This window comes from Bos indicus x Bos taurus, chromosome 22, assembly GCF_003369695.1.
Source record: "Bos indicus x Bos taurus breed Angus x Brahman F1 hybrid chromosome 22, Bos_hybrid_MaternalHap_v2.0, whole genome shotgun sequence".
NCBI lineage: Eukaryota > Metazoa > Chordata > Mammalia > Artiodactyla > Bovidae > Bos > Bos indicus x Bos taurus.
The window spans coordinates 1,595,138-1,621,325 of record NC_040097.1 but is presented as its reverse complement, the minus strand read 5'-3'; the positions used below and the strand labels follow the sequence as shown (position 1 = coordinate 1,621,325).

Here is a 26,188-nt window from a genome sequence, read left to right as displayed (position 1 = left end):
AGTGGTGGGCAGAACCACCCTCCTTCAGTAGGGGATCAGTGGGGTCTGGGGGTGGGGGTGGGCCTAGTGCAAGGTCTGAGGGGGGGGGCGCTCCTGCTGCTGGGGGAACAGCCCCACAGAGCGCGAGGCCCTGGTTTCTGCAGCTGGGCTTTTAAACCCAGGCGTGGTGGTTTTGCCAATACATCTGTTTTGCCTATTTTTAACAACATTGGTGTCAACCGTTAGAGATTCGTATTTGGGGTGGGGGTAAAGGTGGAGGCCTTGCAAAGTGTTCTGGTGCCCACTGAAGTTTGAGTGACCTGTGATTCGTGGAATTTTACTGATGGTTTTTCAAGTTTTGCCCCAAACCATGGGCAGTTGGTATGACTGTCAGGTATAGACAATGTTTTCTGATTTCACCCCCACAACGACCTGGAGCCCTGGTTCCCTGGTTCCCGCTGCGCGGAGCAGGGCCCGCAGGCCGCGGGGTCGCATCGCGGGTCTCTCAGGACAGCCTGGACCTTCGGGCCCTTCCCGGCCCCTGCCCGAGGTTAGCCATGGGGGCAGTTCACCCCGCAGGGGCACGGCCAACACGGAGGACGTGGACCCCGAGACTATCCGTCTCCTCGTCGGGCGCTTTCGGGAGAGCCACGTTCCAGGGTAGTCCCTGGGCACAGTGCGGGAGTGGGTGCAGCGCGGGGCCGGAAGGAACCGCCGGCGCGCGCGGGGCGGAGCCTGTCGCGGGGCGGGGCCAGGCGGCCGCTGGGGCGGGGCAGACGGGCCGCTGGGGCGGGGCCCGCGGGCGCGCCAGAGCGACGGGTGAGCGGCGGGTGAGACGCGGCGGGCGCGGGCGCGGGCGCGGGCGGCGGCGGGCTCGTCCCTCAGGGTCAGCGGTCCTGGAGCGGGCGGAGCGGGGCTGCGGGCGGCGGCGCGGCTGGGCGGGAGGCGGCCCAGGCGGGGGGGCTCCCTTCTGGCGCCGGGCCGCGCCGGGCCGCGAGGCGGGCGGCGTTCCCGGGAGCCGGGCGCTCGGGCGGGGTTGGGGCCGGGGAGAGGCGGGCCGCGTGAGGCGAGGCCCGAGTCCGACTCCCCCGGTCTCCGCGCGCAGGACCCGCGGTGTGGGCGCCGAGGATGTGCGGCCGGACGTCCTGCCACCTGCCCAGGGAGGTCCTGGCCCGAGCTTGCGCCTACCGGGACCGACAGGGCCACCAGCGGCTCCCGGAGTGGAGGGACCCAGATCGGTACTGCCCCTCGTACAACAAGAGCCCGCGCTCCAGCAGCCCGGTGCTCCTGTCCCGGCTGCACCTGGAGAAGGTGAGCGCCGACCTGATCTGGGTCATTTAGATATCTTAAAGAAAAGAGCGGGGGGATCGCTATGCTCCTTAGGAGTCCAGCTTATCAGACTCTCTAGGCTTAGGGCAGCGTTAAAACTAGTCTGCAACACCTCTGATGTTTCTTGAACGCTGAAGCTTCTACCCTTTCTGCTCGTTTTATCTTTAACTGAAGCTAGGAACAGAGGTGTTTGGTCTGGTATTCCAAAGTTTAATTGCTTTCTTTGTGTTTATAAAATCTACCTCTGTAGTGTTGGAGTGGTCAATAATTTATAATGTTTTGCTTCCTTGCTTTATCTCCTGAGAGAGAGAGAGGGGGAATGTATGTATACATGCCGTGTAGTAAAAGTGCTTCATTCTGGAGAGTGATAGTTTCTCCATGTCTTAGATATTTTGAATATCTTTGATGTGTTTTAAATTCTGATGGTTTCCATCTTGGACTTTTCTTCGATTTGGTCCGTAATGCACAAGTCGCTTCATGAAGTTGCTTGAAGCCCTCTTGCATACTTTTCTCTTTTTCAAGTTTTAGGCCCCACCAGGCAGCATGCAGGGATCGTGTTTGGTTACCAGGGACTGAATCTGCGCCCCGGGTAGTGGACGCAGTCTTACCCACTGGACCCCCAGGGAAGTCCCTGTTGCGTGCTCTTCAGAAGTGTCGTGTTTATATGGTAGTCAGAAGATTCATCTTTACGTTAGGAAGACCGTATTTTGAAATCAACACACGAGATAACTGATTTTTTTGGTTGAGTGAAGCCATTTACATGAAATAGTGTACTCGAGCCGTTTTTAGTCGGTGCATACTTCCCCACTGAAACTAAAAAAACCTTTTTAATTAGCAGAAAATCAAAATAAAATAAATACTATGGGAAACCTTGACTGGGAAAGGAAAAAAATTAAACATTTCAGAAGAAAGCATAATCTGGAGACAAGGATTGGCTGTATGCGGTTTCTTAGTGTTAGCCATGGTTCTCTTTGTACCACCTCATTATAGAATGAATGTTAGCTGGAAGAAAACTTAACAGGTGTGAAGACAGAAGTGCAGAAAGACTGTGAGTGATCCCAGGTTACCCAGTCGGTGAGGGGCAGCTGGTACGAAGGTCCCATCCACCCTTCCGCTCCGGTGATGCTTCCTGGAACTAGGAATGCGATGGTGGGCTCCTGAACACACAGCCCCCCTCTCCTGGCAGTGCTGCGCATTTACTGATGTAATGTTTTGACTCCACATCTCTCATAAATTTTATAAAGATCGCTAGGATTTCCTGGTTTTGATAAATAGTTGAGTTTTCGTTTATCTGAAAATGAAAAACTGTGGAATCGTAAAGCCAAAGTAGAACCATGTCAGCTTGTTAATCCACGTCATCAAAGACCACGCCCGAGTGTGGATTGGAATGTTTGCATCTGAAACCGCCAATTTGCACCCTGCTTCCCCTTCTGCTTACCCAACCCCAGTGCTACCAGCTGTTCTGCTCACAAGCCCAAGGGGGCAGAGGAGGAGATGAGTAATACTGAGCAGTACTCGCAGTATTCTGGCTTAGAAGAACTTTCTATTCACCATGTCCCCTGTGGGGCAGCCCCTACCTGGGTTGGGTTTCCAGTTGTTGAGTGAATGCAGTCAAGTTAAAAGGCGACGCGTGGAACTTGGAAGAGGAGGATTTCCCAGCCTCGGCACTGCTGACACTTTGACTGAGATGTTTGTTGTGGGAAGCTGACCTGTCTGCATTGTAGAATGTTTAGCAGCATCACTGGCCTACTTTGGAACCCCCCAAAATAATACTCATGTTGCTTTCGAGTCCCTTATGGACATAGAGTGGTGAAATATGAGTCCCAAATACGCATTCCCAGCTGAGATCAAAGCTCCACCTTCTTGTTTCGGCTTTTATACTATAAACAAGTGTCTTTCTTGAGGTCTGTTTATTGATGGTTTTTTTTTTTTGCATTTCTGTGCTTTTTGCCGGCAATCTCACTGTTTAAAATTGTCTCCAGGCATAGTGGTAAAGCGCAGGCTAGGATTCCTGAAAGCAGGAAGGAGGTAACATGCCTTACAGAGAACATGCGTGTGTCAGAGACGCTTCACTCAGGCATGAGTTACTGTGGCTGTTGGTCATGAATTCAAAAGTAATGAACTGACAATATATGTTACATAAAGTCTAACATATAATAGTAAACGTGCTGCACAGAAATACAGAGAAGGCGCGGTTGTGTACGGACCAGTTAACGAAACATCACTACAGGCTCCTGGCCACCTAACTGTGTTTCCCCCAGAGCCGCTCTCGGGTTTCCCTGACGCGCTGTTTGCGGTGACTTTGCGAAACCTGACTGCGCGTGGGACAAGCATGGCTCTGTGGTGTGTGGGGGAGGGGTTGGCTCATTAACAGGCAAGGTTTTGAAAGAAATGAGACAGGATCTTGTGAAGAGCGCAGCTGGGGCATCAGTTCAGTTCAATCGCTCAGTCGTGTCCGACTCTCGGCGACCCCATGGACCGCAGCACGCCAGGCCTCCCTGTCCATCACCAACTCCTGGAGTCTGCTCAAACTCATGTCCATGGAGTCGGTGATGCATTAGCCTGGAACAAAAAGGGAAAGCCTCCTAGGGGCCTATTAGACGGTGTCCCGCGCTCTCGGAGCCCCTTGCTCTCCCCTCTTTCCGTCCTGCCATGCTCTCTAGATACTCCCTCTTGGACTGCACTCTCCCCCCAGTTCTCCGTTTTCCTTTTTTCTCCACCCCCTCCTACTTCCCGCAGGTTTCATCCTGTGGTTGATTTACTCTCTAAGAAATTTTATTCTCATGGCTTCCCCAGTCACCTTTATGTAGGTTTTGCGGCTTCGTTTTAGTCACAACCTCGAAAAATATTAAACTAACACTTGTGTGCCTGCTCCATGCCACACATCTAACCAGGGTCTTCTTACGAACACCTTATTCTTGCCTTTATTCCAGAGATTGGCAAACCATGGGATCAAATCCTGTGCACTGTGTTTATGAAACAGTTTTATTAGAATACAGCCATGCCCGCTTTTTGGCTGCCCTGACATGCCAAGGATGCCAGAGTTGAGTTGAGTGGCAGCAGAGACTGTATGGGCTCAGAAAGCCACAAATACCCGCTGTCTGGTCCATTGCAGGAAAAGTCTGCTTCTCCCTCCTCTGCCAGGCCGCCTGTCTCCTCAGTTTTAACTCCACATGCTTGTTGGACATAGGAAGCATCTCTCTGTGGATTTCATTCTGGTGACTCAGAAAACCTTTTTGTCTTGTTCACCAGTGAGGAATTAGGGCAAGGCCTTGCAGGTACAGTTTGTCTCTTCCCTGGAGTCTGGGGTCTCAGGAGGCAGAAAGCAGGGTCCTCTGGTCATCTCCCTACATGCAGTTTTCTGGGACAGAGCAGCATCCATGCGCCTGTCGCCTTTGGCTGCTCTGCCCCTGTAATAGTTTTATTAACATACCAGAGGCTGTAGGGGCTGCAAAGTCTGCAATACTTAGTATTTAGCCTTCCAGAGAAAAGTCTGTGCGCATCTGGTGTAGAGGCCTCTCCCCTCTCTCAGCAGACCCACCGTGCCCCCGCAGCGGAACCCAGCATGCACTCTCCGCTCAGTCTGTGCCAGCCCAGTGTCTGTACCGAGAGAACAGTGTGTGCATTTCAATCTGTCGGTCTCATCAAATTCTCAGGGGGCCAGGTACCCCAAAAAAGTTTAGCAACCGTACGTTCAGGGCGGGGGCCCCAAGACTACTCTCGCATTTGGAGGTTGCTTAAAAGGCAGCATGTGACGCGGCTACTGTTTATTGCAGTGAAGGGATACATAGCAGAATCAGGGGAACAGAAGCAAGTAGAGATCTGGAGAAATTCGTGCTCAGCTTCCTTACAACCTTTCCTCCCTCCCAGCGAGGGGACACACCGAGCGAGTTTTCTCCAGCATGAAAGAGGTAGTAACGCGTGTGCAGCGTTTCTGCCCAGAGAGACCCATTAGACACAGGCCCAGGGTTTGCTGGGGGCTGGTCTCGTGGGCGCTCTCCCTAGCAAGCAGCAGACGCCCATAAGGAAAGCCGGTGCTCAGCAAGAACCTCGTTTCCTGCCTGAAGCGGGCATAGGACACCATCCCAATCAGTTAGGAAAAGGGGGGCGCTCTCAAAAGCCAAGTTCTCACATGCTGCTTGAGGGCCAGCCCTGTGAACGGGCCTCCTAAAAATAGCACCCCAGGCTTGCTGTACGCTTGCTGCGCAAAACCACTTCCTGCCCAGTCTTCGCTCGGCCTCTGATTTCCCCTCTGGTCCCTCCTGCCACCTCTTCTTTGTCCCAGTCCTGTTCCTCTTGTGGGGTCCAGTCCGAGAACCCCCTCACCTCATCCCCCCTTCTGCACCTCCCAAGGAGCTGATCGCTTGGCGCCCTCTCACAGATCACTGTCCGCTGAACTTTTCCAGCACGCCTGTGCGCACCACTTAACAGGGCCGTAGACCGTAGCATCGTATCATGTCGCTCAGCGTCTGTGTGGCCTCACAAGGCATGGCGCACGTCCTTCCGTGTGTCCCTGTCTTAGCACGGACCTTCCATGGGATGACTGTCGTGTGTGCCTTATCAGAGCTGGGCCACGTGCGGTGTAGGGCCTCAGAGCCTGCCTCTCCTGTGGCCGGCACTGATTCACAGCTTACAGGAACTGAACCTCTTAGTACCCCCCAACCCCCAGGCAGAACGTCACCATCCTGATAAGCACGGTTGCCTGAGAACGCCGGAGAAGGCAATGGCACCCCACTCCAGTACTCTTGTCTGGAAAATCCCATGGACAGAGGAGCCTGGTAGGCTGCAGTCCATGGGGTCGCAGAGAGTCAGACACAACTGCGCGACTTCACTTTCACTTTTCACTTTCATGCACTGGAGAAGGAAATGGCAACCCACTCCAGTGTTCTTGCCTGGAGAATCCCAGGGACGGGGGAGCCTGGTGGGCTGCCATCTATGGGGCTGCACAGAGTCGGACACGACTGAAGCGACTTAGCAGCAGCAGCAGCAGCCTGAGAACGCCAGCCACGCATATCATGAGAATTCATTAGAACTGCTGGCAGGAGCTCTCCCTGTCCACAGTCATCTACTCTCTGCGTTTCAACACTGGCGGTGATGGTGGTTTAGCTGCTCAGGCATGTCCAACTCTTGAGACCCCTGGGACTGTGGCCTGCCCGGCCCCTCGCTGGGATTCTCCAGGCGAGAACACTGGAGGGGCTTGCCATCCCCTCCTCCAAGTGCCGTGCTGCGTGCCCTCCAGGAGGTTTGCAGGGTCCTCCCCGTCTCCTCACTGCACCGCACCCGTTCTCGTGGCAGGACGCAGACTCGTCCGAGCGGATCATCGCACCCATGCGGTGGGGCCTGGTCCCCTACTGGTTCAAGGAAGCGGATCTTTCCAAGCTGCAGATCAACACCAGCAACTGCCGCAGTGACACCATCATGGAGAAGCGGTCCTTCAAGGTAGGAGAGGCACGCGTGCCGGCGGTTCTCGGTCAGAACTGCCGGCACCTGGACGCCTGCGAAACAGCTCCAGACTGTCCCGTTTGTCGCTGTAGAGTGCTGTTCTCTGTACCCCGGTGAGACAGCGGGGCTTTTTCTCCCACTCAGTCGTGGGCTGCTGGGCCCAGCTGGACACGTGGTACCCACCCAGAGGTTCTCATGTAGCGCTCGCGTCGCAGGACAGCTGGACGTCCAGGTGGCTTCTCACCCACGTGTCCTGTCCTCGGCCGGGATGCGGGGACAGGGGGAGGCCCGCCCACGTGTCTCGTGAGGGTAGGCAGTCAGGCATCTCACGCGGCACCCTGCTTACCCTCCAGGGAGCGGGCAGAGCCGCGGGGCTGTATGGCCCTGCCTCAGAAGTCCCAAGCATCGCTTCTGCTGTGTTCCTTGGTTTACACCGAGCCGCCCGAGGTCACCGAGGGAGGGGACCTCATCGCTGTGAATCCTGCTGGGTGGGGCTCGCTTCCGGGGCGGCCAGCTTTGGAGAGCGTCTCCACAGCGCCTGTTTCCTCTTAGGCACGTTCTTTAAGCTTTCTGACACCCATGACGCGCGACTTCACACCTATGAGACGTGACGCAGGGGGGACTTCACACCTATGAGACGTGACGCAGGGGGGACTTCACACCTATGAGACGTGACGCAGGGGGGACTTCACACCTATGAGACGTGACGCAGGGGTTCCCGCTCTGAGGTCGCCCGTGCTTTCCCCCAGGTGCCTCTGGTTAACGGGAGACGCTGCGTCGTCTTGGCGGACGGCTTCTACGAGTGGCAGCGACGTCAGGCCACGAGCCACCGGCAGCCCTACTTCATCTACTTCCCCCAGGTCAAGCCCGAGAAGGTGCAGCAGCGTGTCCTCTCTGGCTCTCGGGCTTCTTGGATATTCGGTTGGGTGTCTTTCCTATTTTTTTTTTTTTAATTCTCAGCCATAAATTATCTATTCAGATTTTCCTTCTGTCCCATTATTTCTTCTTTCTGGGATTCTCATCATGCATGTGTTAGACAGTGTGATGTTGTCCCGTAGCTTCCAGACATTTTATATACTCCATTCTTTTTCTCTGTGTTTCAGGCTGGGCCGTTTTTACTCATCTGTTTTTAAGTTCACTCTTCTTTCTTATTTACTCTTGAGTCCGGCCCTGTTGATTTCTATGTATCTTAGCAGTTCCTTGGTTATCTGGCTGTTTTGTGTATCTTAGATTTTTTTTTTTTACTGGTTGCCAGACATAGGAGGTAGGAGAGAGACGGAGACCAGTCATATTTGTCTCTGGACGTGCACATGTGTGTCCGCCCTTAGGCTGAGTTGGTCTTGTCAGGAGCTGGGCTGGACTTGGGTTTTGTCGTGCACCAGACCCTTCGACTATTTGTCTGGTGTTGCCCCGTGTTCAGGGTGAGGGTTGGTTTTCCGGAGGGTTTTCCTCAAGACCCCTGCTCCCCGCGCTTTGAAGCCCTCAGGACGCTCTCCCCAGGCACGCCCTGCTGCCCATCACCTGGGGCCTGCTCATCCGCAGAGGCTGCAGCACACTCTCTGCTGTCCTGGTTCAGCCTCGTCTTAAGCGGAACTGTGGCCCCAGTTCTCGGGCTTTCTCGGTGAGCCTGCTCCTCCCCAGGGAAGCAGAGAGCTGTTCCTGTCGCCCTTTTGCAGCCTCAGCGGGGCTTCCCTTGACTCTTAGGAGTGACAGGCTTTATCCCTTCTCCCCTGGCTCCTTAAGCTTCGTGCTCCTTGGAGGAGAAGGGTGTGGTGAGGCCTCTTGCCGTCCCTGAGCACCTGGACACGCCGGGCAGGGAGTCTTCCTCCATCCCCGGCCCTGTCTGTCTCATGAGCACCCTCGGAGGCTGGTCCGGACACCTGCAGCCCTCTTGGGCGAGCCTGCGCTCTGCAGAGAGCAGTTGGACGGTCATTTTATCTGAATGCTTAGCTGCTGTATAAAGGAGGCCTTGTTTGCCTCCTGTCACCACTGGGAAGCCCGTAGTCGGGTCTCCTCTCCCTTTGGATGACCCTGTCTTTGCTTTACAGTTCAGGCTAAGTGGCTGCCCTATGACCTGAGTTCTCTGATGAGTTTAGGGAAAGTTACGCTTATGGAGAGTCTCTATCTGCTCTTGTAGAGAGGGAAGGTGGAGGCAACTCCCAGCCTTTGGAAGCCGGGAGCTGAATCTTGAAGGCAAGTGGGAGTTGGCATGTTGAGCTCGGGCAGAAAAGACCTTTCGGGTAGGAAGAGGAAAGTGACTTCCTCGAGACGCGTGGGCTGTTTACCGACAGCTGGGCGGGACGCAAGTTCCCCTTGTGTGTGAAAGCTGGAATGAGGCTCCAGATCGAGGAAGGCCTGAATGCCACGGGAGGTGTTAGGCTGTATCGTGAAAGCGTGCCAGGGCCATAAACCTACTGCCTCAGGGAGGCTCTGCCACCAGGCCTCTGTCCTCTGACAGTGGGTCCAGGGCCTCCGTGCGGAGATGAGGGCCATGCTGTTGCCTGCAGGGGAGGGTGGCCGCGGAGTGCCTGATCTGCTGTGGCTTTGCTTCCAGTCCGAGCAGGTGGGTGCTGTGGCCAGCCCCGAGGACTGGGAGAAGGTCTGGGACAACTGGAGGCCGCTGACGATGGCCGGGATCTTCGACTGCTGGGAGCCCCCGGCGGGAGGAGACTGCCTCTATTCCTACAGCATCATCACAGTGGACTCCTGCAAAGTCTTGAACGACATCCACAACAGGCAAGCACGGCCCCCGCGCCTGCGTTCAGAGGGTTCAGGGCAGGGCTTGTCGTCTTTGGGTTTAAACAAGCAGCTTCCGGAATTCAGAGTTTCTGCATGCACAGATTTAGAGAGTCGGAAACAAAGCCTGATTCACAAGATCCAGGTACAGTCTGCGTGGCTGTAATATGACACACGTTCCTGGAAGTTCCCACGCTATGCAAAACTGCACAGTGAAATCCAGAGAACTTACAAAAAAGTGGGAGTAAGGAGACAACACTTAAACATTTTGTCAGTGACCCAGTTAAAAAATAATAGGAATCTAATAAAACCCACACTACAGTAGCATGCATTCCGTGGTTAAGAAGTACAAAGAAGTTATAGTAAATACAGCACCATACCTTAAAAAGGCCTGAAGTCAGCTTGTGCTGGAGGAGTCGCAGCTTGTGACTTACTGTCACCTGGTGGGAGGAAGGTGATGCGAAATGATTGTCTTTTCCGGTCTTAAATCCTGGGATGTGTTCTTCTGCCTTTGAAATGTTGTTCCTCCGAGGCTGGCCTTCATCAGATCAGATCAGTCGCTCAGTCGTGTCCGACTCTTTGCGACCCCATGAATCACAGCACGCCAGGCCTCCCTGTCCATCACCAACTCCCAGAGTTCACTGAGACTCACTCATTGAGTCAGTGATGCCATCCAGCCATCTCATCCTCTGTCGTCCCCTTCTCCTCTTGCCCCCAATCCCTCCCAGCATCAGAGTCTTTTCCAATGAGTCAGCTCTTCGCATGAGGTGGCCAAAGGACTGGAGTTTCAGCTTCAGCATCATTCCCTCCAAAGAAATCCCAGGGCTGATCTCCTTCAGAATGGACTGGTTGGATCTCCTTGCAGTCCAAGGGACTCTCAAGAGTCTTCTCCAACACCACAGTTCAAAAGCATCAATTCTTTGGCGCTCAGCCTTCTTCACAGTCCGACTCTCACATCCATACATGACCACTGGAAAAACCATAGCCTTGACTAGACGAACCTTTGTTGGCAAAGTAATGTCTCTGCTATTGAATATGCTATCTAGGTTGGTCATAACTTTCCTTCCAAGGAGTAAGCGCCTTTTAATGTCATGGCTGCAGTCACCATCTGCAATGATTTTGGAGCCCAGAAAAATAAACTCTGACACTGTTTCCACTGTTTCCCCATCTATTTCCCATGAAGTGGTGGGACCGGATGGCATGATCTTCATTTTCTGAATGTTGAGCTTTAAGCCACCTTTTTCACTGTCCTCTTTCACTTTTATCAAGAAGCTTTTGAGTTCCCCTTCACTTTCTGACATAAGGGCGGTGTCATCTGCATATCTGAGGTTATTGATATTTCTCCCGGCAATCTTGATTCCAGCTTGTGCTTCCTCCAGTCCAGTGTTTCTCATGATGTACTCTGCATATAAGTTAAATAAACAGGGTGACAATATACAGCCTTGACGAACTCCTTTTCCTATTTGGAACCAGTCTGTTGTTCATGTCCAGTTCTAACTGCTGCTTCCTGACCTGCATACAAATTTCTCAGGAGGCAGGTCAGGTGGTCTGGGATTCCCATCTCTTTCAGAATTTTCCACAGTTTATTGTGATCCACACAGTCAAAGGCTTTGGCATAGTCAATAAAGCAGAAATAGATGTTTTTCTGGAACTCTCTTGCTTTTTCTATGATCCAGCAGATGTTGGCAATTTGATCTCTGGTTCCTCTGCCTTTTCTAAAACCAGCTTGAACATCAGGAAGTTCACGGTTCACATATTGCTGAAGCCTGGCTTGGAGAATTTTGAGCGTGACTTTACTAGCGTGTGAGATGAGTGCAATTGTGCGGTAGTTGGAGCATTCTTTGGCCTTCACAGTAGATACATATTTAATCAGAACTGAACGTTCTGATGCGATGGGCCGCCTCCCCTAGTTAACTCCAGCATCGTGCCTGGAGCTGCGCAGACCGCCATCAGAGCCCTGCGAGGAGCCCCCGTGCTCTCCTGTGGTCTTTGTGTACAGACAGTGCGTTCTCTTTGTGAGAAAGCCCCCCTTTTTATTCACTGCTTGGCTTTCTCAGCATGCCGAGCGATCTTCCCACTGCGTCTGCTCCTTCAAGCCTGGCTGCTGCAGCTCTTGGGCTGCTTGTGCCCGTCTGGCCGTGGATGCCCCTTTTCCAGCCCCTCACTGTTGTGGGTCCTTTGTGTTGTTGCCCAGGAGACACCACGTGTTCTGTTCCTGCTTTCAAGGCTGTCATTCAGTCGCTCAGTTGTGTCTGGCTCTTTGCAACTCCATGGACTGTAACCCGCCAGGCTCCTCTGTCCACGGGATTTCCTAGGCAAGAAGACCAGAGTGGGCTGCCATTTCCCTCCCCAGGGGATTCTCCCACCCCAGGGATCGAACCTGCGTTTCCTGCATTGGCAGGTGGACTCTTTACGACTGAGCCACCCGGGGAGCCTGGCTTTCGAGATGGTTTATTATTCTCCCTTCTCCCCAAGCCTTAAAAGTTCTCCGTTTTCGTGCACCGGTTAGAATGTCTGAGCCCAGAAGCTTAGACATGTTTGAGGTGTTGAATGAGCAGTTTTTTAACAGAAGCGTTTACAAGCACACAGTAAGAGCAGGCCGCCACTTTGGAGAGTATGCGCTGGGCCGAGGCCGCCGGTGTCTGAGGCGCGTCTCACAAGATGCAGCCCGGCAGGGTGACATTTTCCGTGTTCACAGTGGGTTTCCTCACAGGTAAAACTGTGTATAAGCAAATGCAAAGTGTGCATTATGCTTAAATTGCTGTCTAATAGTCAATCACACTGGAATAAATTTTCATTTTAAAAACAAGCATTGGCAGAACCGACATACTTGTGTAATGCTTTCACAACTTTTGCCAGGTCTCAGTGCCCTCAGGGATCATTTTATGATGTTTTGCTGAAAAAAATTCAGTATGGCACATATTGGATTATCTATTTTAACCCCTTTGCCCTAAGCATTCTGTCTGAAATGATGCTTTCCTGGGATATGATAGTTCTAGTTTTGCTAATTCACCATAAAGTCCTATTTCATCGAATCCAAGATTTTGTTCCACTATTTTATACAGTTAAGTAAACTGCTGCCAATTACTGCCAATGAAGTTGTGATACAATGCAAAGATGCCATTCATTGTAAATCTAGATGTCAGACATTTTAAAATACTGTTTAAAAGTATATCTTGGGAGATTCCCTGGCAGTCCAGTGGTCAGGCCTCCGCCCTCCCTGCTGGGGCCTAAATGTGATCCCTGGGAAACTAAGGTCCTACAGACTGTGCGCTGCAGCCAGAAAATAAAACAGTAAAGCAAGTAAGTGTTTGATTTGTTGAAGTAACAATAATTATTAAAAGTAACGTTCATACATTTCTCTCCTAAATTCAACCGTGCCATCCCCCAATGAAGTGTGTGCATGCTTTGCACTAGCCCAGAACATAAAATTGGAAGCTCAACAAGCGCTCTTTTCCTAACGTCTCCTGGGTACCAGGAGTCGTCTGGGGCGGCCTCTTCGCTTTTCTGAGCCATTTCGGCCACAGTTGCCTTTGGGTTGCCTTTCGGTCACAGTTTTAGAGATAGCTCTTCCTTACATAAACCTTTGTGGGTGGGAAGGCTGGGGTCTTAATGACAGACAGGTTTCCCAGGCTTTGTTTTCCCTTGACGTCTAGGCCAGGGCGCCATAAAGGTCACCAGTCTGCTAGCGTTTGCGCGGGAGGGCACCCACTTGCAGCACCGGGCACGGTCTTCACCACCACACTCTGAGCTGGCTCTCCTGTGCTGAGCTCTGTGCCCTGTTGTTTCCGGGGGCACGGGACAGCGTGCAGGTGTAGACGGGGAGGGGGCAGCCTGTGCATCAGCTGACTAGACCCCCCAGCCCGGTGCCCCCAACCCCTGTCTTGCGCTTACCCCCCAGGATGCCTGCCATACTGGATGGCGAAGAGGCGGTCTCCAAGTGGCTGGACTTCGGTGAGGTCCCAGCTCAGGAAGCTCTGAAGTTGATCCGCCCCACGGAGAACATCGCCTTCCACCGGGTGTCATCCGTGGTGAACAGCTCCTGGAACAACGCTCCCGAGTGTGTGTTGCCGCTCCACCTGCTGGCCGGAAAGGTAGGGCCCGGACACCCGCCCGTCCCTGCCGAGCTCCACCTGCTCCGAGGGGCCTCTCAGCGCACGCTGGGACCTTTACCGCCAGAGGCTGAATCCAAAGCACCCACAGTTCGTCCTCCTCGTGCAGCAAGGCAGCCCCGGGCCGTGACTCTCAGAGGGGCTGTGGGCGGGCCTGGCGCGTGCCAGTCAGTGTTCAGGCTGGGCCGGGCCTTCTGTGACTGTACGAAGCTGCTCGGGTGGGTGTGATAAGAAGCCAGCTTTGAGCACTCCTCGTCTGGAGGGCGCCTGAAAAGCACAGAGGGGCCCTGACCAGGACCGTCTATCTTGCCAACCGAGTGGGAGACGTGTTTCCATCTGTTTTCTCTGCTTTCCCAGCTACCAGATGGGGGGATTTCAATCCTCATTCTCCTTCAGGAGACTGGAAAATGTTCCTGCAAGGAGCACAAGCTGTAGAGTTGGCGGGGATCACGGGGCTGTATTTTGAAAGGAAGGTGGACAGACGAGGCCTGTGTGATAAGAAGCCCCGGAGCAGAAGTTGGCCCCGCTGATACCCAGGGATGAGGCAGGGGCAGCAGCTGCTCCTCGGTGGCCGGAGGATGGAGACAGAACCACAGCCCCCGCCCTGTCTCCCTCAAAGCCTCTTATGTTTTCACACTTACAGTCAGCGTCAGCCTCTTTCTCTTGGTTCTCTCAAAGCCTTGTATCCCTGGTAGCGCTTTTCATTACCTGTCTCTCAAAAAATGCAACTGTAGATATTCATTTTGCACCAGACATGGCCCCATGTCTGCCACGGTCTTCTCTGCAGAATAATTCACGCTCTGGAGAGCTGGCATCCTGTGCTGGGCTCAGGCGCAGGGAGCAGCAGGCCCCTCTCACCCAGCCTCTGTCTGAGGGCTGCGTCTCCAGCTGGCTCCCCGCATGGTCTGCTCAGGCTAAGCTCTTTCTCCTGAGCTTGCTTCATTCTCTGCCCGCTGTCTTCTGTGGCCGGTCTCGCCCACCATGAGCTGCCCCCTCTCCCTTCCGGCCCTGGGAACCCGCCCTGCTCCCCTCCTCGTGCCCCTGGCCACATCTCCGTGCCCAGGCCAGTGCCTCACGCAGCGCCTCTTCCCCGGTTTCCCAGGAGCTCGAGCTGGGGGTCTGAGCTGCTGCTGCTTTCTCCTAGGAGCTCACGGTGAGCGCCAGCAGCCAGAAGATGCTGCAGTGGCTGGCCACGAAGTCACCCAAAAAGGAAGAGCCCAGAACACCCCAAAAAGCAGAGCCAGATGTGCCCCAGTGGTCCAGCCAGTTCCTGCAGAAGAGCCCAGTAACCCCCAAGAGAGGCAGCGCCGGCCTCCTGGAGCGATGGCTGAAGCAGGGGCAGGAGGAAGAGCCTGTGGCCAAGCGGCCTCACACGCAGTAGCGCAGGTCTTCCGGAGACCGCAGCCGAGGGGCACAGCGCTGAATACCACGCAATCACAGGTCATGTGTGTGTGTGTATGTGTGTGGTGTGTGTGTGTGTGTGTGTGTGTTGGGGGAGTTCCAAGCCGAGAGGTGCTGAATCCTACTGTTGATCACAGGTTGCACTTGCCGGGGCTGGGGAGTGGTGGAGTGGCTCCCATCGTAGCTCAGTGTTCAGGGTTTCGGCCTCCCCGGGCAGTGCGTGCTGGCTGTGACCAGGACTGCCCGGCGGGGTGGGCGGGCAACCTGGGAAGAGGCGCGGGCCACCCAATCAGCTCCGAGGGAAGGGAGGGAGCGCTGGCCCACAGCCCTCTCCGGGTGGCCGGCTGGCCGGCTGGCCGGCTGGCCGGGTGGCCGGGTGGGCCCGCCCTCAGAGCCCGTCCCTACTGGCGGATCTCAGCAGAGGCTGTATTCTGCTCAGCCTATGGGCTCTTTCAGTGTTTGGGAGTTAGGTTCTTAAAACATTGTCTTTTTTCTGAATAAACTGTATTTGATAACCTGTCTAGAAAATGCTGCCGGTGGGAGGAACTGTTTTCTCCTGGCCACGGTCCAAAGGAATGATTTTGTCACAAGCATGGGGGCAACTGGGGTTTTTGCTGTCAAAACTGCTTTTTTGTACAATAAAAAGACTTGGCAGGGGGCTCTTTCTTGAGTCTTTTTTAACTCAATACCTGGAAGTTGTCTGAATCCACTGGCTTAAAGCAACCAGACAGAGCGCCTGCTGGGCAGGAGGGGCGCGGGGGCGGGCGCGCAGACCGGGCGCAGACCGGACGCGAGCCCTGCCCCGGCTCAGGTGCGCAGCGCCCGAGGGCAGGAGCGCACGGACGGGGACACGCGTCGGAGGCGGCCACCCGCCCAGCCCGTGTTTGCTCTGCAGGCAGATGTCCGTCTGTGGCTGTGGCCATCCGCCCCCCGCCCAGATGCCTGAGTCCGGGAAGGCAGGATGCGCGCAGCTCTGCAGGCTCACCCGGGCGCCGCGTCTGGATGGGGGGGCGCGGGGGCGCCGAGGCGGATGGACCAGTCGGCTCCAGGGCGAGCCTCCAGGACGTCCGCCCCGCGGGCGTCCCGGCAGCTGCTGCAGACCCGAGCCTCCGCTTCCGAAGCTGGGCCCGCCAGCCTGACCGGGGTCTATGCAAATCAGGGATCGCAGCGCCGCCAATCAGAGTGGGGCCCGGCGCCGTTCCTGCCAATGGCGGGGCCGGGGGGCGGGGCTCGCGCGGCCCGGGCTCCCCAGTTCCTCTTCCGGGGCCGCGGAGCCTGGGCTGGAACCGGCCCCGCGGAGGGGCGTGCGCTTTCCTCCAGTTTCCGTCTCCTCTGGGCTCTTCTGCTTGGAGTAAGAGATTTTACAAATACACTGAACATACAGGAATGTCGACTGTTAAAGACTTTTTTTGTCATGTTTAAGTCGTTTAGTAGAGCAGCAAAAGGGAAATTTCCTTGGTTTTCCGCACTCTTTTCCCAGAGTTGTCAGTTTGATGGGTGCTTTTACCAGAGAGCATGTAACGTTTCCAGAGTGTGTGTGCTTTTCATTCCAGTTCTTATAACCTCGACATAAATGTGATGTTTAAAGGCGCATTCTCATATCAAAACATGGTTTTGTGATTTTCAGGTCTACGTAAACGGCGTCATGGGCATTTTCTTCTGCAGTTTTCCCCTTGTCTGAATCCTCAGCGTTTCTAGGCATTGCCAGGTCGCTCTCAGATTTTCACTGGATTGCCATTTTCTCCCCTCTGCCAATAAGTCTCAGGAGAAGGGCAGCCAGCTCCTGCCTGTCTCCAGTGGCCACGGAGACCAGGCCCCAGCCATTCTCCCGGCAGGAGGGACAGTCCCTGCGTGAGGCTCTCTGACCCCTCAGTGGGCTCCCAGCTGGCAAGCTTCCTCAGCCCACCCTCCCTGCGGGCACAAGGCTTGGCTCCAGGCCTCAGAGGAAGCAGAGGGTCCCCTAGACTCCAGATTCTGTTGCAGTGGACAGATGTCTCCCCGATTCCTGTCTGCAGTCCACCTGGCTTCATCTCTTCCTGTAAAGCTGTGTACCTGAAAAGCTCTGTGCACCCAAGGGGAACAGACCAAGGCAGGGGAGAGACTCAGCCCACAGGGGCAGATCGGAGAGGCTCCTGGCCTGGGTCTCAGCTTGCAGGGTGAGGACAGGACCCTGCTTTCCACCGGGAAAGCCCAGCGAGTAGGTTAGTGATGGGAACCAGAGAGGGCGATGGCTGATCTCAGCCAGAAGGAGAGTAGAGCCTCAGTCCTTGGGGAAGGAGCTCTGGCTTGGGCTGCATGGGAGGTCCCCGGTACATACAAAGCTGCCGTGAGATGTGGTTTGTCCATCTCTGAATCAGGACAGTGGGTGCTCATGGTTGAACTCCCAGGAGCCCACAGCAACAGGTGCTGGTTGTTGGAGAGCCAACACCTGCCACTGTCACGGTGCTGTTCACGTGGAGAAGGGTCCTGGCCTCCAGGGAAGATGTGCTGCAGACTCCGTGGGCAACACTCCCAGTGGAGGTGCGGGAGCGGGGGCTCGGACAGGGCCTCACTGCCCCGCTTTTAGCCCTGATGGAGGTGGCCAGGAGAAAGAGAACACTTGGGAGAGGCCAGAGGAGTTGGGCGAAGACAGGGAAGCACATACCCGGAGGCGCACAGTGCAGGGCTCGGGGGGAGGTGGTCACCCAGGGTCAGGCCCTCAGCAGCGGCAGGCTGAGCGCGTCACCACCGCGGGGCTTTCCTCTGTCTCCTGCTCCATCAGGAGACCACCATCCAAAACAGTTTGTCTCATGAAACAGCCAAAACAACCCACAAAGAAGATTAAACTGAATAATCACACAGGTGGGGACCACAGGCCACACCATGTTACATGTGCTTTTGTTTGGCTTAGGAATTTATTTTGCTATGGATTTTGTTACGGAATTTATTTTGTTTTGGTAAAACCCACACGCTCTAAGGGTGCCATCGCCCCCGTTTTCCAGCGTACATTCCAGTGGTAGGAAACAGGCTCACACTGCTGTGCGGCCATCACCAGCAGCCATTCCCAGAAGACTTTCCAGCTTGCAAGCCTGAGATTCTGACCCCGTCCCTGTCCCAGCCTCTGTCACCCACCATCCTACTTCCTGTCTTTGTGAACTTGACTCCTGTAGGCCCTCACATAAGTGGGATCATGCAATACTTGTCTCTGTGACTGGCTTGTTTCACTGAGCACAGTGTTTTTCAGTTAATCCATGTTGTTGCAAGTGTCAGGACTTCCTTTTAAGACTGAATAATACTGCGTGGTGTGTCGAGACCACACTGTTCATCCATCAGCCACGGATGGACCCCTGGGTTGCTTCCACCGGTTGGCTTTTGTGGTTAGTGCTGCTCTGAGCACAGCTTCGTGGATCTCTGAGTCACTATTTTCAGTTCTTTTGGGTGTGTCCCCAGAAGTAAAATTGATGGCTCAACTCTATGTTTGAATATTTGAGGAACCTCCATACTGTTTTCCAATAGCTGCATCACTTTACATTCCTGCCATCAATGCATAAAAGTTCCAGTTTCAAGTCTGCATTTTAAAAGTGAGAGGTTTCACACGCACACACACAAAATGTGTAATCTCCACATAAAAACTTCTCAGGAGGTGCCTCTGATGACCGAGTGCCTTGTGGGACTACAGGCCGCTGGGGGACCCTCCTGCCAGGCTCCCTGGATAACCCACTCCCCTCCCTGCTTCTAGAGGGCAGCTCAGAAACATGCAGGTGCTTCTGCCGTGTCTAAGAAAGCTCTGGCTACATTCTGCCCCTCTGTTGCCTGGAGACCATCAGAAGGGCTCTGGGGTCTGTGCACCTCTGTTGAGACTCTGGTCCCGGCTGGCATGCACCCACCTGATGATGGGGAATCTCGATCTCTTTGCACGGCTGTGGCCGGGCCGCACGGGGCCGCCCTCACTTGTATATTTCCGTGCGGGGCAGCCATGGGCAGATTCTTGCCGAATTCAGGTGGAAGCCGCCCCTGTGGTTGCCGGGCCGCCCACTTACCTCCTCGGTGGGAAGTGGCACCGGAGCTGGCAGTCTACTTTCCCTGGATTCGCAGGGTTCCTGATTCCCGGGCCACATGTGGACATGTTCACCTCTGGACAAAGAGTCTCAGCTTCTGCAGGACGAGGATACCCCCGTCGGCAAGGTCAGATGCACCATGGACTTGGGTTTCAGTCCTGTGCTCAGCACCAGGCCCTGTCCTGGTGGAGAACAGCTTGAGCCGGAGTTGACTGGGTCGAGACCCCATTCTACGGGTTGCTCGGGCAGTTTGGCCCTGAAAGGGGCCTTTGCAGCGTCTGGGGAGCCATCTGGGGCCCAGGGAGAAGCAGGATCCAGAACACAGAGGCAGACCTGAGATCTGAGGAGGTTCCCAGAGAGGCAGGTCGCAGCCCAGGGAGAGGAAGGAGGCAGCCTCGCAGGAGAGAGGGCTGTACACCCAGAGGTGGTGGAAAACCTGAGACCCTGGCCAGAGGGTCAGATATCCCTGCTCAGCAGATGAGTGAGCAAAACAAATCTCTTTCGGCTCTGTTTATAGATGAGGACACTGAGGCTCGGAGAGAGCAGTCTTGGCCCAGACATCAGACCATGGTGGAGCCAGGTCCAGAGCCCTGCCCTGCCACTGTGGGCCCCCACCCCCACCCAGCCCCTCCTGTCCAGCGGATGCAGGCCTGGACTGTGGCTGTGCCCGTGGTCGCTTGCCTCCTTGCTGTAGTACGGTCACCTCATCCAGGAAGCCCTCCTCCAGAGCCCTGCGGCGTTACGTGCCTTCAATGTTTACCTGGAATTCAGTTCAGTTCAGTTCAGTCGCTCAGTCGTGTCTGACTCTTTGCGACCCCATGAATCGCAGCACGCCAGGCCTCCCTGTCCATCACCAACTCCCAGAGTTCACTCAGACTCACGTCCATCGAGTCAGTGATGCCATCCAGCCATCTCATCCTCTGTCGTCCCCTTCTCCTCCTGCCCCCAGTCCCTCCCAGCATCAGAGTCTTTTCCAATGAGTCAACTCTTCGCATGAGGTGGCCAAAGTACTAGAGTTTCAGCTTTAGCATCAGTCCTTCCAAAGAAATCCCAGGACCGATCTTTAGGATGGACTGGTTGGATCTCCTTGCAGTCCAAGGGACTCTCAAGAGTCTTCTCCAACACCACAGTTCAAAGGCATCAATTCTTCAGCGCTCAACCTTCTTCACAGTCCAACTCTCACATCCATACATGACCACTGGAAAAACCATTGCATTGACTAGACGAACCTTTGTTGGCAAAGTAGGGTCTCTGCTTTTGAATATGCTATCTGCTGCTAAGTCACTTCAGTCGTGTCCGACTCTGTGCGACCCCAGAGACGGCAGCCCACCAAGCTCCCCCGTCCCTGGGATTCTCCAGGCAAGAACACTGGAGTGGGTTGCCATTTCCTTCTCCAGTGCATGAAAGTGAAAAGTGAAAGTCAAGTCGCTCAGTCGTGTCCGACCCTCATCGACCCCATGGACTGCAGTCTTCCAGGCTCCTCTGTCCATGGGATTTTCCAGGCAAGAGTACTCAAGTGGGGTGCCATTGCCTTCTCCATATGCTATCTAGGTTGGTCATAACTTTCCTTCCAAGGAGTAAGCGTCTTTTAATTTCGTGGCTGCAGTCACCATCTGCAGTGATTTGGGAGCCCCAAAAAATAAAGTCTGACACAGTTTCCCCATCTATTTCCCATGAAGTGAAGGGACCAGATGCCATGATCTTCAAACTTTTTCACTCTCCACTTTCACTTTCATCAAGAGGCTTTTTAGTTCCTCTTCACTACCTGGAATTGAGGCCCCTTGAAGCCAAGTCCAAGACACACAGTAAGTCGATCCCCCCGCCCTGCGCCCCACCCCTGGCCCCTGCTCTGTGCAGGGGCTGAGTGTGGTGAGGGAGCAGAAAACAGAGCTCCCACACCACTAAGGTGGGTGTTGGAACACCTCCCTCTGGGGCTACCTTGAGGCCAAGGTCTCTGCAGCCTTCCTCGGGGTGCCAGGCACACAAAGCGTGTTTCTTCACCTGCAGGGCGTGGGACCCACCCACGCTCGGCTGAAGGCAACTTGGGCAGAGTTGAGGAGGGGCCTGTGGGTAGAGTGAAGGCCCCTGGGAGAGCACGGGTCCGATCTTCACGGGTTTACTGTAGGCCGCAAAGGCTTCCTCCAATCGCAGGAGCCGCTCTGCAGTGCGCAGCACAGGTTCTCACTGCAGTGGCTTCTCCCGTTGCAGAGCACGGGCTACACAACACAGGCTCAGCAGCTGTGGCCCACGAGCTTACTTCCTCCACGGCACACAGCATCTTCCTGGACCAGCGGTAGAACCTGCGTCTCCTCATTGGCGGGTGGATTTTTAACCACTGGACAACCAGGGAAGTCCTGGGTGGGTGGTTTTAAGGAAGAGCAGTTTGGATGACAAGGTCCCATGTGGGCATGGGAGGATAAAATGAGTTGAAGAAGTGAGACCGGATTGCAGGTAACAGAAACACAAGGCAAACTAGCTTATGTAAAAAGCAGGCGTCGGCTCCTGAAACAGCCGGGTCTAAGTAGCTTCAGGCACAACTGGCTCTGGACCTTGCATTAATGTCCTTAGGTATCTGTTTCTCTGTGTGCTGGCTCCCGCTCTCTCTGCCGTGGCCTCTTTTTCAGGCGGGCATTCTCCGAGTGGCGACAAGGGTGGCCGCCCGCGGCTCTGGCCAATGCCCCTGCCCTTAGCGGTCCTGGGCGGAAGAGCACCTCTCTCATTACTTCCAGATTGACTCATTGAGGTCAAAAACTCATCTCACCAATCGTTGTGGCCAGGCAACAGATTAAAGAATCATCAGCTAGGTCTCTGGTCATGTGACCATCCTTGGGACTGGAAGGTTCAGACCCCAGAGCATTGTGGCTGGACAACACGGGGCATGACTGTCCCTGGGAGAAAATCAAAGTGCTTTGTATCATCAGAAGAGGCGTGCCAGTGCTCTTGGAGAAACAGGCGTCAGCGTGGAAAAGGCAACAAGCCAGGGGCCAAGCCTTCAAAGAGCAGAGGGGAGGGAGTGAAAGGAGAGGTGGGGGTGGCATCAGAGCTGGAGGCCACTGGGAGAACTGGGTGGTGAGCAGCGCAGGGCCGATTTAGGAGGGAAGTCTGCAAAGACCGTGCAGAACGGCTCACCTGCAGGGCCACTTGGGGGTGTGGAGCTGGAGGGAGGTCGTCAAAGGGTGGAGTTAGCAAGGGGAGGAGCTTGGGTCAGGGGGAGCTCTGCAAGGGAAAGCTGCTTGGTGTGAAGAACTTGGCCAGAAGAGGCAGAGTTCACTGCCCCGTCACCACCCCTCCAAGGGCCACCTGGGAGAGGGCCAGAGAGCCAGGCCCCAGCCAGAGGCTGACTTGGACAGCTGGGGTGAGCCCAAGTGGCATCTGGTTCAGGGAGAGAGGGTGGAATTTGAGGGCTCACGTTTAGTGGGTCAGGAGCACCATCCCCTGGACCCTGGGGAGGCCAAGGTCTCTCAGGGCTGCTAGCTGTTGGTGACCTACTGGCTGGCTCTGCAGACAGCTTGGGACTGGCCCGGTCTGGCACACTGGCCCTGCAGCACAGTACTGGGCACACTGCCCCCCAATCAGAGTTGCAAAGTAGATGAAGCTGTAGCCAAAACCTGGGCTGGCAGGGTGGGTGTTTTTCCCTTAGAATCCAGACAGCCACTGCCAAGTCCAGCATTCCTCCTCCTCCCCAACGGCGGCCTGGTCACTTTAGAGAGGATGACGTGGTTCCCTCCCACCCCCAGCAAAAGCGTGGGCAGGGCCTGCACCTGAACTAGCTTGGCCCAGGACAGAGCTGGGCGGTAACACTGGCAGCTGGCCCTGCAGCAGGAGGCAGTGCGGACCCCCAGCAGGGCCGGGAGAGGTCAAGTGGGTCTGGATGGCCGTTTGCCCAGCGTGTGGAGGGTCTGTGCTGTTACCCCTCCCTCTGTTCCAGAGGGCAGTGGCTGCCAGGCGGCAGTCAAGGAACTTGCTGTACCAGGATTCTCTGCGGCTCTCATCTAGCCCCAGCCCAGGCTTGCTCTGCCTGGTCTGTACATATGCACTATTCTGGAATGTTCGCTGGCTTCCCCATCGCTCCAGTTCTCTCGTTTTGCAGAGCTGTCCCTTCATAGGAACATATTAAAATAGGCCTCAGCTTAGTACCCGACTTGGACCAACAACTATTTCATATGCTGAACACAAAGGGGTGGGGGCCTCCCAAGGCCGTCTCATTCCTGCCAATTTACCCTTAACTCTGGATCCCACATAGGCTCCAGATTTACAAGCTCCAGGAGGGTCAGCCTTGCTCAGACCACTTCTTGCATCACGGCGGGTCAGCCTGGGTCCGCTGTCCATCACATCAACAGGGAGCCTCACAACTCCAGAAGGCCCACCCTGCAGCGACTAAGAGCAGAGCCCCGCAGAGTCCCTCCTGCTCCCCCAGCCCCCGGGCGGTGGGCGAAAACGCCATTCTACCCAGCTTCTGGGACCAACCGCCCAGCTCCCCGCCTGCGTCTCTAACGGACTTGGCGCGCAGGGGACCCTCCGCTACCCATCCAGCCCAAGCTCAAGCCCCGCGGCGGCCGCGCCCAGCCTTACTCCACTCGAAGACGACAAGAACGGTTGAAAGGTTTAAACAATTTATTTTGTCCCAAAAATGGAGACCGGAGAAAAAGCCACGCGCGCTCCCGCGCCATTACCCGGCGCGCGCCCGGAGGCGGGAAGGGCTGCGCCGCCGTGGCGTCCTCGCGCGCAGGGCCGGGGCGGGCAGGCGCAGCCCGGCCATTGGCGCCCCGGAGCCGGTAACCAAGGCGACAGCCCAGGCCAAGCGCGAGAGCCAATAAGGGCGTCGCCAGGCCCGTTTCAAAAATCTAAAGCAAACAATAATCGGGGAAAAAAAAAAAAAAAATACTCCCACGTTGGGGGATGGGCAGGCCGGCACGGCCCGGGCCCACTGTTGTCGGAGCGCGCACGGCGGTTCGGGCTCCGCGCAAAACCTACGTGCACTCGGGGTGGAAAAGTGGGCGCCAGGGCCCCGCGCTCACTTGCGGCCCTTGGGCACTTTGGGGACGCTGGGCTTGGCCGCCTTCTTCACCTTCTTGCCACCCGCGGCCGCCGCCTTCTTGGCCTTGCTGCCTTTGTCCTTCTTGGAAGCAGCGCCCTTCTTGTGCGAGCGCTTCTCGGGCTGTGGGCCCTTAGCCGGCTTCTTGTCCGCGCGTCGCGGGGCGGCCGCGCCTGGGGCCGCCTTCTTGGCCTTGTGCGCAGCGGGCGCTGGGGCAGAAGCGGGCGCCGGGGCTCCGCGCCGCTCGCCGCCGCCACCCTCCAGCTTCTTGCGGTTGAGCTTGAAGGAGCCGTTGGCGCCGGTGCCCTTCACCTGCAGCAGGGTGTCGTTCTGCACCAGCGCCTTGATGGAGTACTTGAGGTAGGTGCGCCCGTTTTGCTGGTCGAACCATGCCACCTTCTTGGCCTCCGCGTAGATCTTGGCCAGCGATGAGCCGTTGCGCTCGCCTAACCGGCGGATGGTCTCCACCACCAGTTGGCTGTACTTGCCCGGCTGATTCTTCTTTTTGCTATTCTTCCTCTTCTTTGACGGAGACAATGCGGCCGAGCCTCCGGCCTTCGCCGCCTTCTTGGCCGCCCCCTCGGCAGTCGTCAGCGGCAGGGCCTCTTCGAGCTCCACAGACATAGTGGCGAGCGGGTTGGTGGCGGGCGGGGCGCGGAAACCCGGGGGCCGCGCCGGGAAAAGAAAGGCGAGGGGCCGCGGGGGCGCCGGGGGGCTGGGGGCTCGCGGCGGCTCCAGGCGGGAGCGGCCGCGGCCGGGCCTGGGGCCGGGCGGCAGGGCTGGGGTGGGGGCCGGGCCGGCCGGAGCGGGGGTCCCGAATCGGGACCGGAGGCGGGGTTGGCGCGGGAGCGATCGGAACGCAGGAGTCCGGCGCGAAGTGGCCGGAGCAGGGACAGTCTGGGAGCCGGGAAGTCGGCCTAGCAAGCTGCCGCCACCGATGCCTACACCGGAACTCGCTGGGCGTGCGCGCTGCGCTCTGGCGGGGAGGGCGCTGCGCTCCCTTTTTATGGCTCCACGGCGGACCACGTTGAGAACAACAACAGCCTGGTCCGGGGCCGGCGCCAACTTGTGCTTCTTGGAGCCCCTTCCCCGGCCGCTGGCTTCCCAGACCCGGCCTCCCCGGCACCGCCGTGCGCGCCGCAGTGCACCCTGGACAGGGCCCGAGCCCGCTGCGCGATGGAGAGGCGGCCCGCGCCCAGGGAGGGCTCGCTAGAGGCGGACGGAGGGGCGCACCCTAGGCTGAGGGAGCGCGAGAGGAGGGGGGCACCCCGTTTGAGGCCGAATAGCGCGGGCCCCCAGGGGGACCCCGCAGCCCGGAGCTCCGCAGCTGACAGCCAAGAGTGCTCCACGGGCCCCCAAGCCCAGATCGCGTCCAGGGGACCCCGGGCCTGCCCGCTGGACGAGCTTTAATTTGTCCGAACTAACACAGGGCACGCCCTCGCGCGGTCGGCTGGGGCAGTGTGGAAGGAGCCGGGACGCTTCGAGGGGGGTCTCCGCCTGAGTGCAAGGGGAGGGCGGATGCAGGCGCTTTCCTTTGCACACCCGAGGCTTTCTTAGGCCTCGAGGGCCCAGGGCACCACGCGGGAGGCGGCGGGGAGGACTGCAGGTGCTTCTCTGGGGACATTTCCTAGGCGTCCCCCCCCCGCCCCCGGCCGCCGCCGTGGATGCTACAAGTGCCCCCATTTTGTGGTGCGAAGTAGCTTCCACCTTTACCCCAGAGCCACAAGGCGGCTCCGGCGGGGGCGAGGGGAGGCGCTGGCCCCGGGAGGATTTCCCAAGGAGGATGAGGGAGGGGAGCGGATCCTCGTTCTGGGCACACCCCCCCCACACACACACACACACTCCGTGTGGGGAGCGCAGTTGAGAGCGGGGACACTCTCTCTGGGTACCAGGCAGAAGCTTGTGTAAGTTGGCGGCCCTGCCGCTGGGTCCAGTCCTGGGGGTGAGCAGGCGGCGTCGGACCATCTTTCTCCAAGCCAAAGGAGCCCTCACTTGGGAAAAGCTGAGACACGTAGAGACGCTCCAAGGAGGAGGGTGGATCCCTTTTAGGGTGAGTGATTTAGGCCCGATCCTGCGCCCTGCAGTCTCCTGAGGCCCAAGCATGGAGGAGGGGCTGA

General features: G+C 56.5%; 2 protein-coding genes across 6 annotated transcripts; one reads left to right on the top strand and one right to left on the bottom strand.

Moving 5' to 3' along the window:
* Nucleotides 1-780: 780 nt before the first annotated feature.
* On the top strand, nucleotides 781-15,659 carry HMCES (5-hydroxymethylcytosine binding, ES cell specific). 5 transcript variants are annotated; one of them, XM_027523004.1, is made up of 7 exons: nucleotides 781-798; nucleotides 1,085-1,290; nucleotides 6,604-6,747; nucleotides 7,500-7,625; nucleotides 9,305-9,486; nucleotides 13,388-13,580; nucleotides 14,743-15,659. In XM_027523004.1, the coding sequence occupies exons 2-7, from the start codon at nucleotides 1,108-1,110 to the stop codon at nucleotides 14,977-14,979; spliced, it is 1,065 nt and encodes a 354-aa protein (XP_027378805.1). In that variant the 5' UTR covers nucleotides 781-798; nucleotides 1,085-1,107; the 3' UTR covers nucleotides 14,980-15,659. The 5 variants fall into 5 exon arrangements, with proteins under 5 accessions (XP_027378805.1, XP_027378804.1, XP_027378803.1 ...); XM_027523003.1 differs by having other exon boundaries at nucleotides 793-809; XM_027523002.1 differs by lacking the exon at nucleotides 781-798 and adding an exon at nucleotides 818-865.
* A 7,973-nt stretch (nucleotides 15,660-23,632) lies between these two features.
* LOC113880825 (histone H1x) lies at nucleotides 23,633-25,062 on the bottom strand. Its single transcript, XM_027523430.1, has one exon. The coding sequence runs from the start codon at nucleotides 24,693-24,695 to the stop codon at nucleotides 24,051-24,053; it is 645 nt and encodes a 214-aa protein (XP_027379231.1). The 5' UTR covers nucleotides 24,696-25,062; the 3' UTR covers nucleotides 23,633-24,050.
* Between the last annotated feature and the right edge of the window lie 1,126 nt (nucleotides 25,063-26,188).

Excerpts from the sequence above, each read along its gene's own strand:
- HMCES (XM_027523004.1), top strand. The coding sequence starts at position 1,108 with ATGTGCGGCCGGACGTCCTGCCACCTGCCCAGGGAGGTCCTGGCCCGA. Across the intron at positions 1,291-6,603 it reads CCCGGCTGCACCTGGAGAAG|GACGCAGACTCGTCCGAGCG; the intron begins GTGAGCGCCGAC and ends TTCTCGTGGCAG. Across the intron at positions 9,487-13,387 it reads TTGAACGACATCCACAACAG|GATGCCTGCCATACTGGATG; the intron begins GCAAGCACGGCC and ends CTTACCCCCCAG.
- LOC113880825 (XM_027523430.1), bottom strand. The coding sequence starts at position 24,695 with ATGTCTGTGGAGCTCGAAGAGGCCCTGCCGCTGACGACTGCCGAGGGG.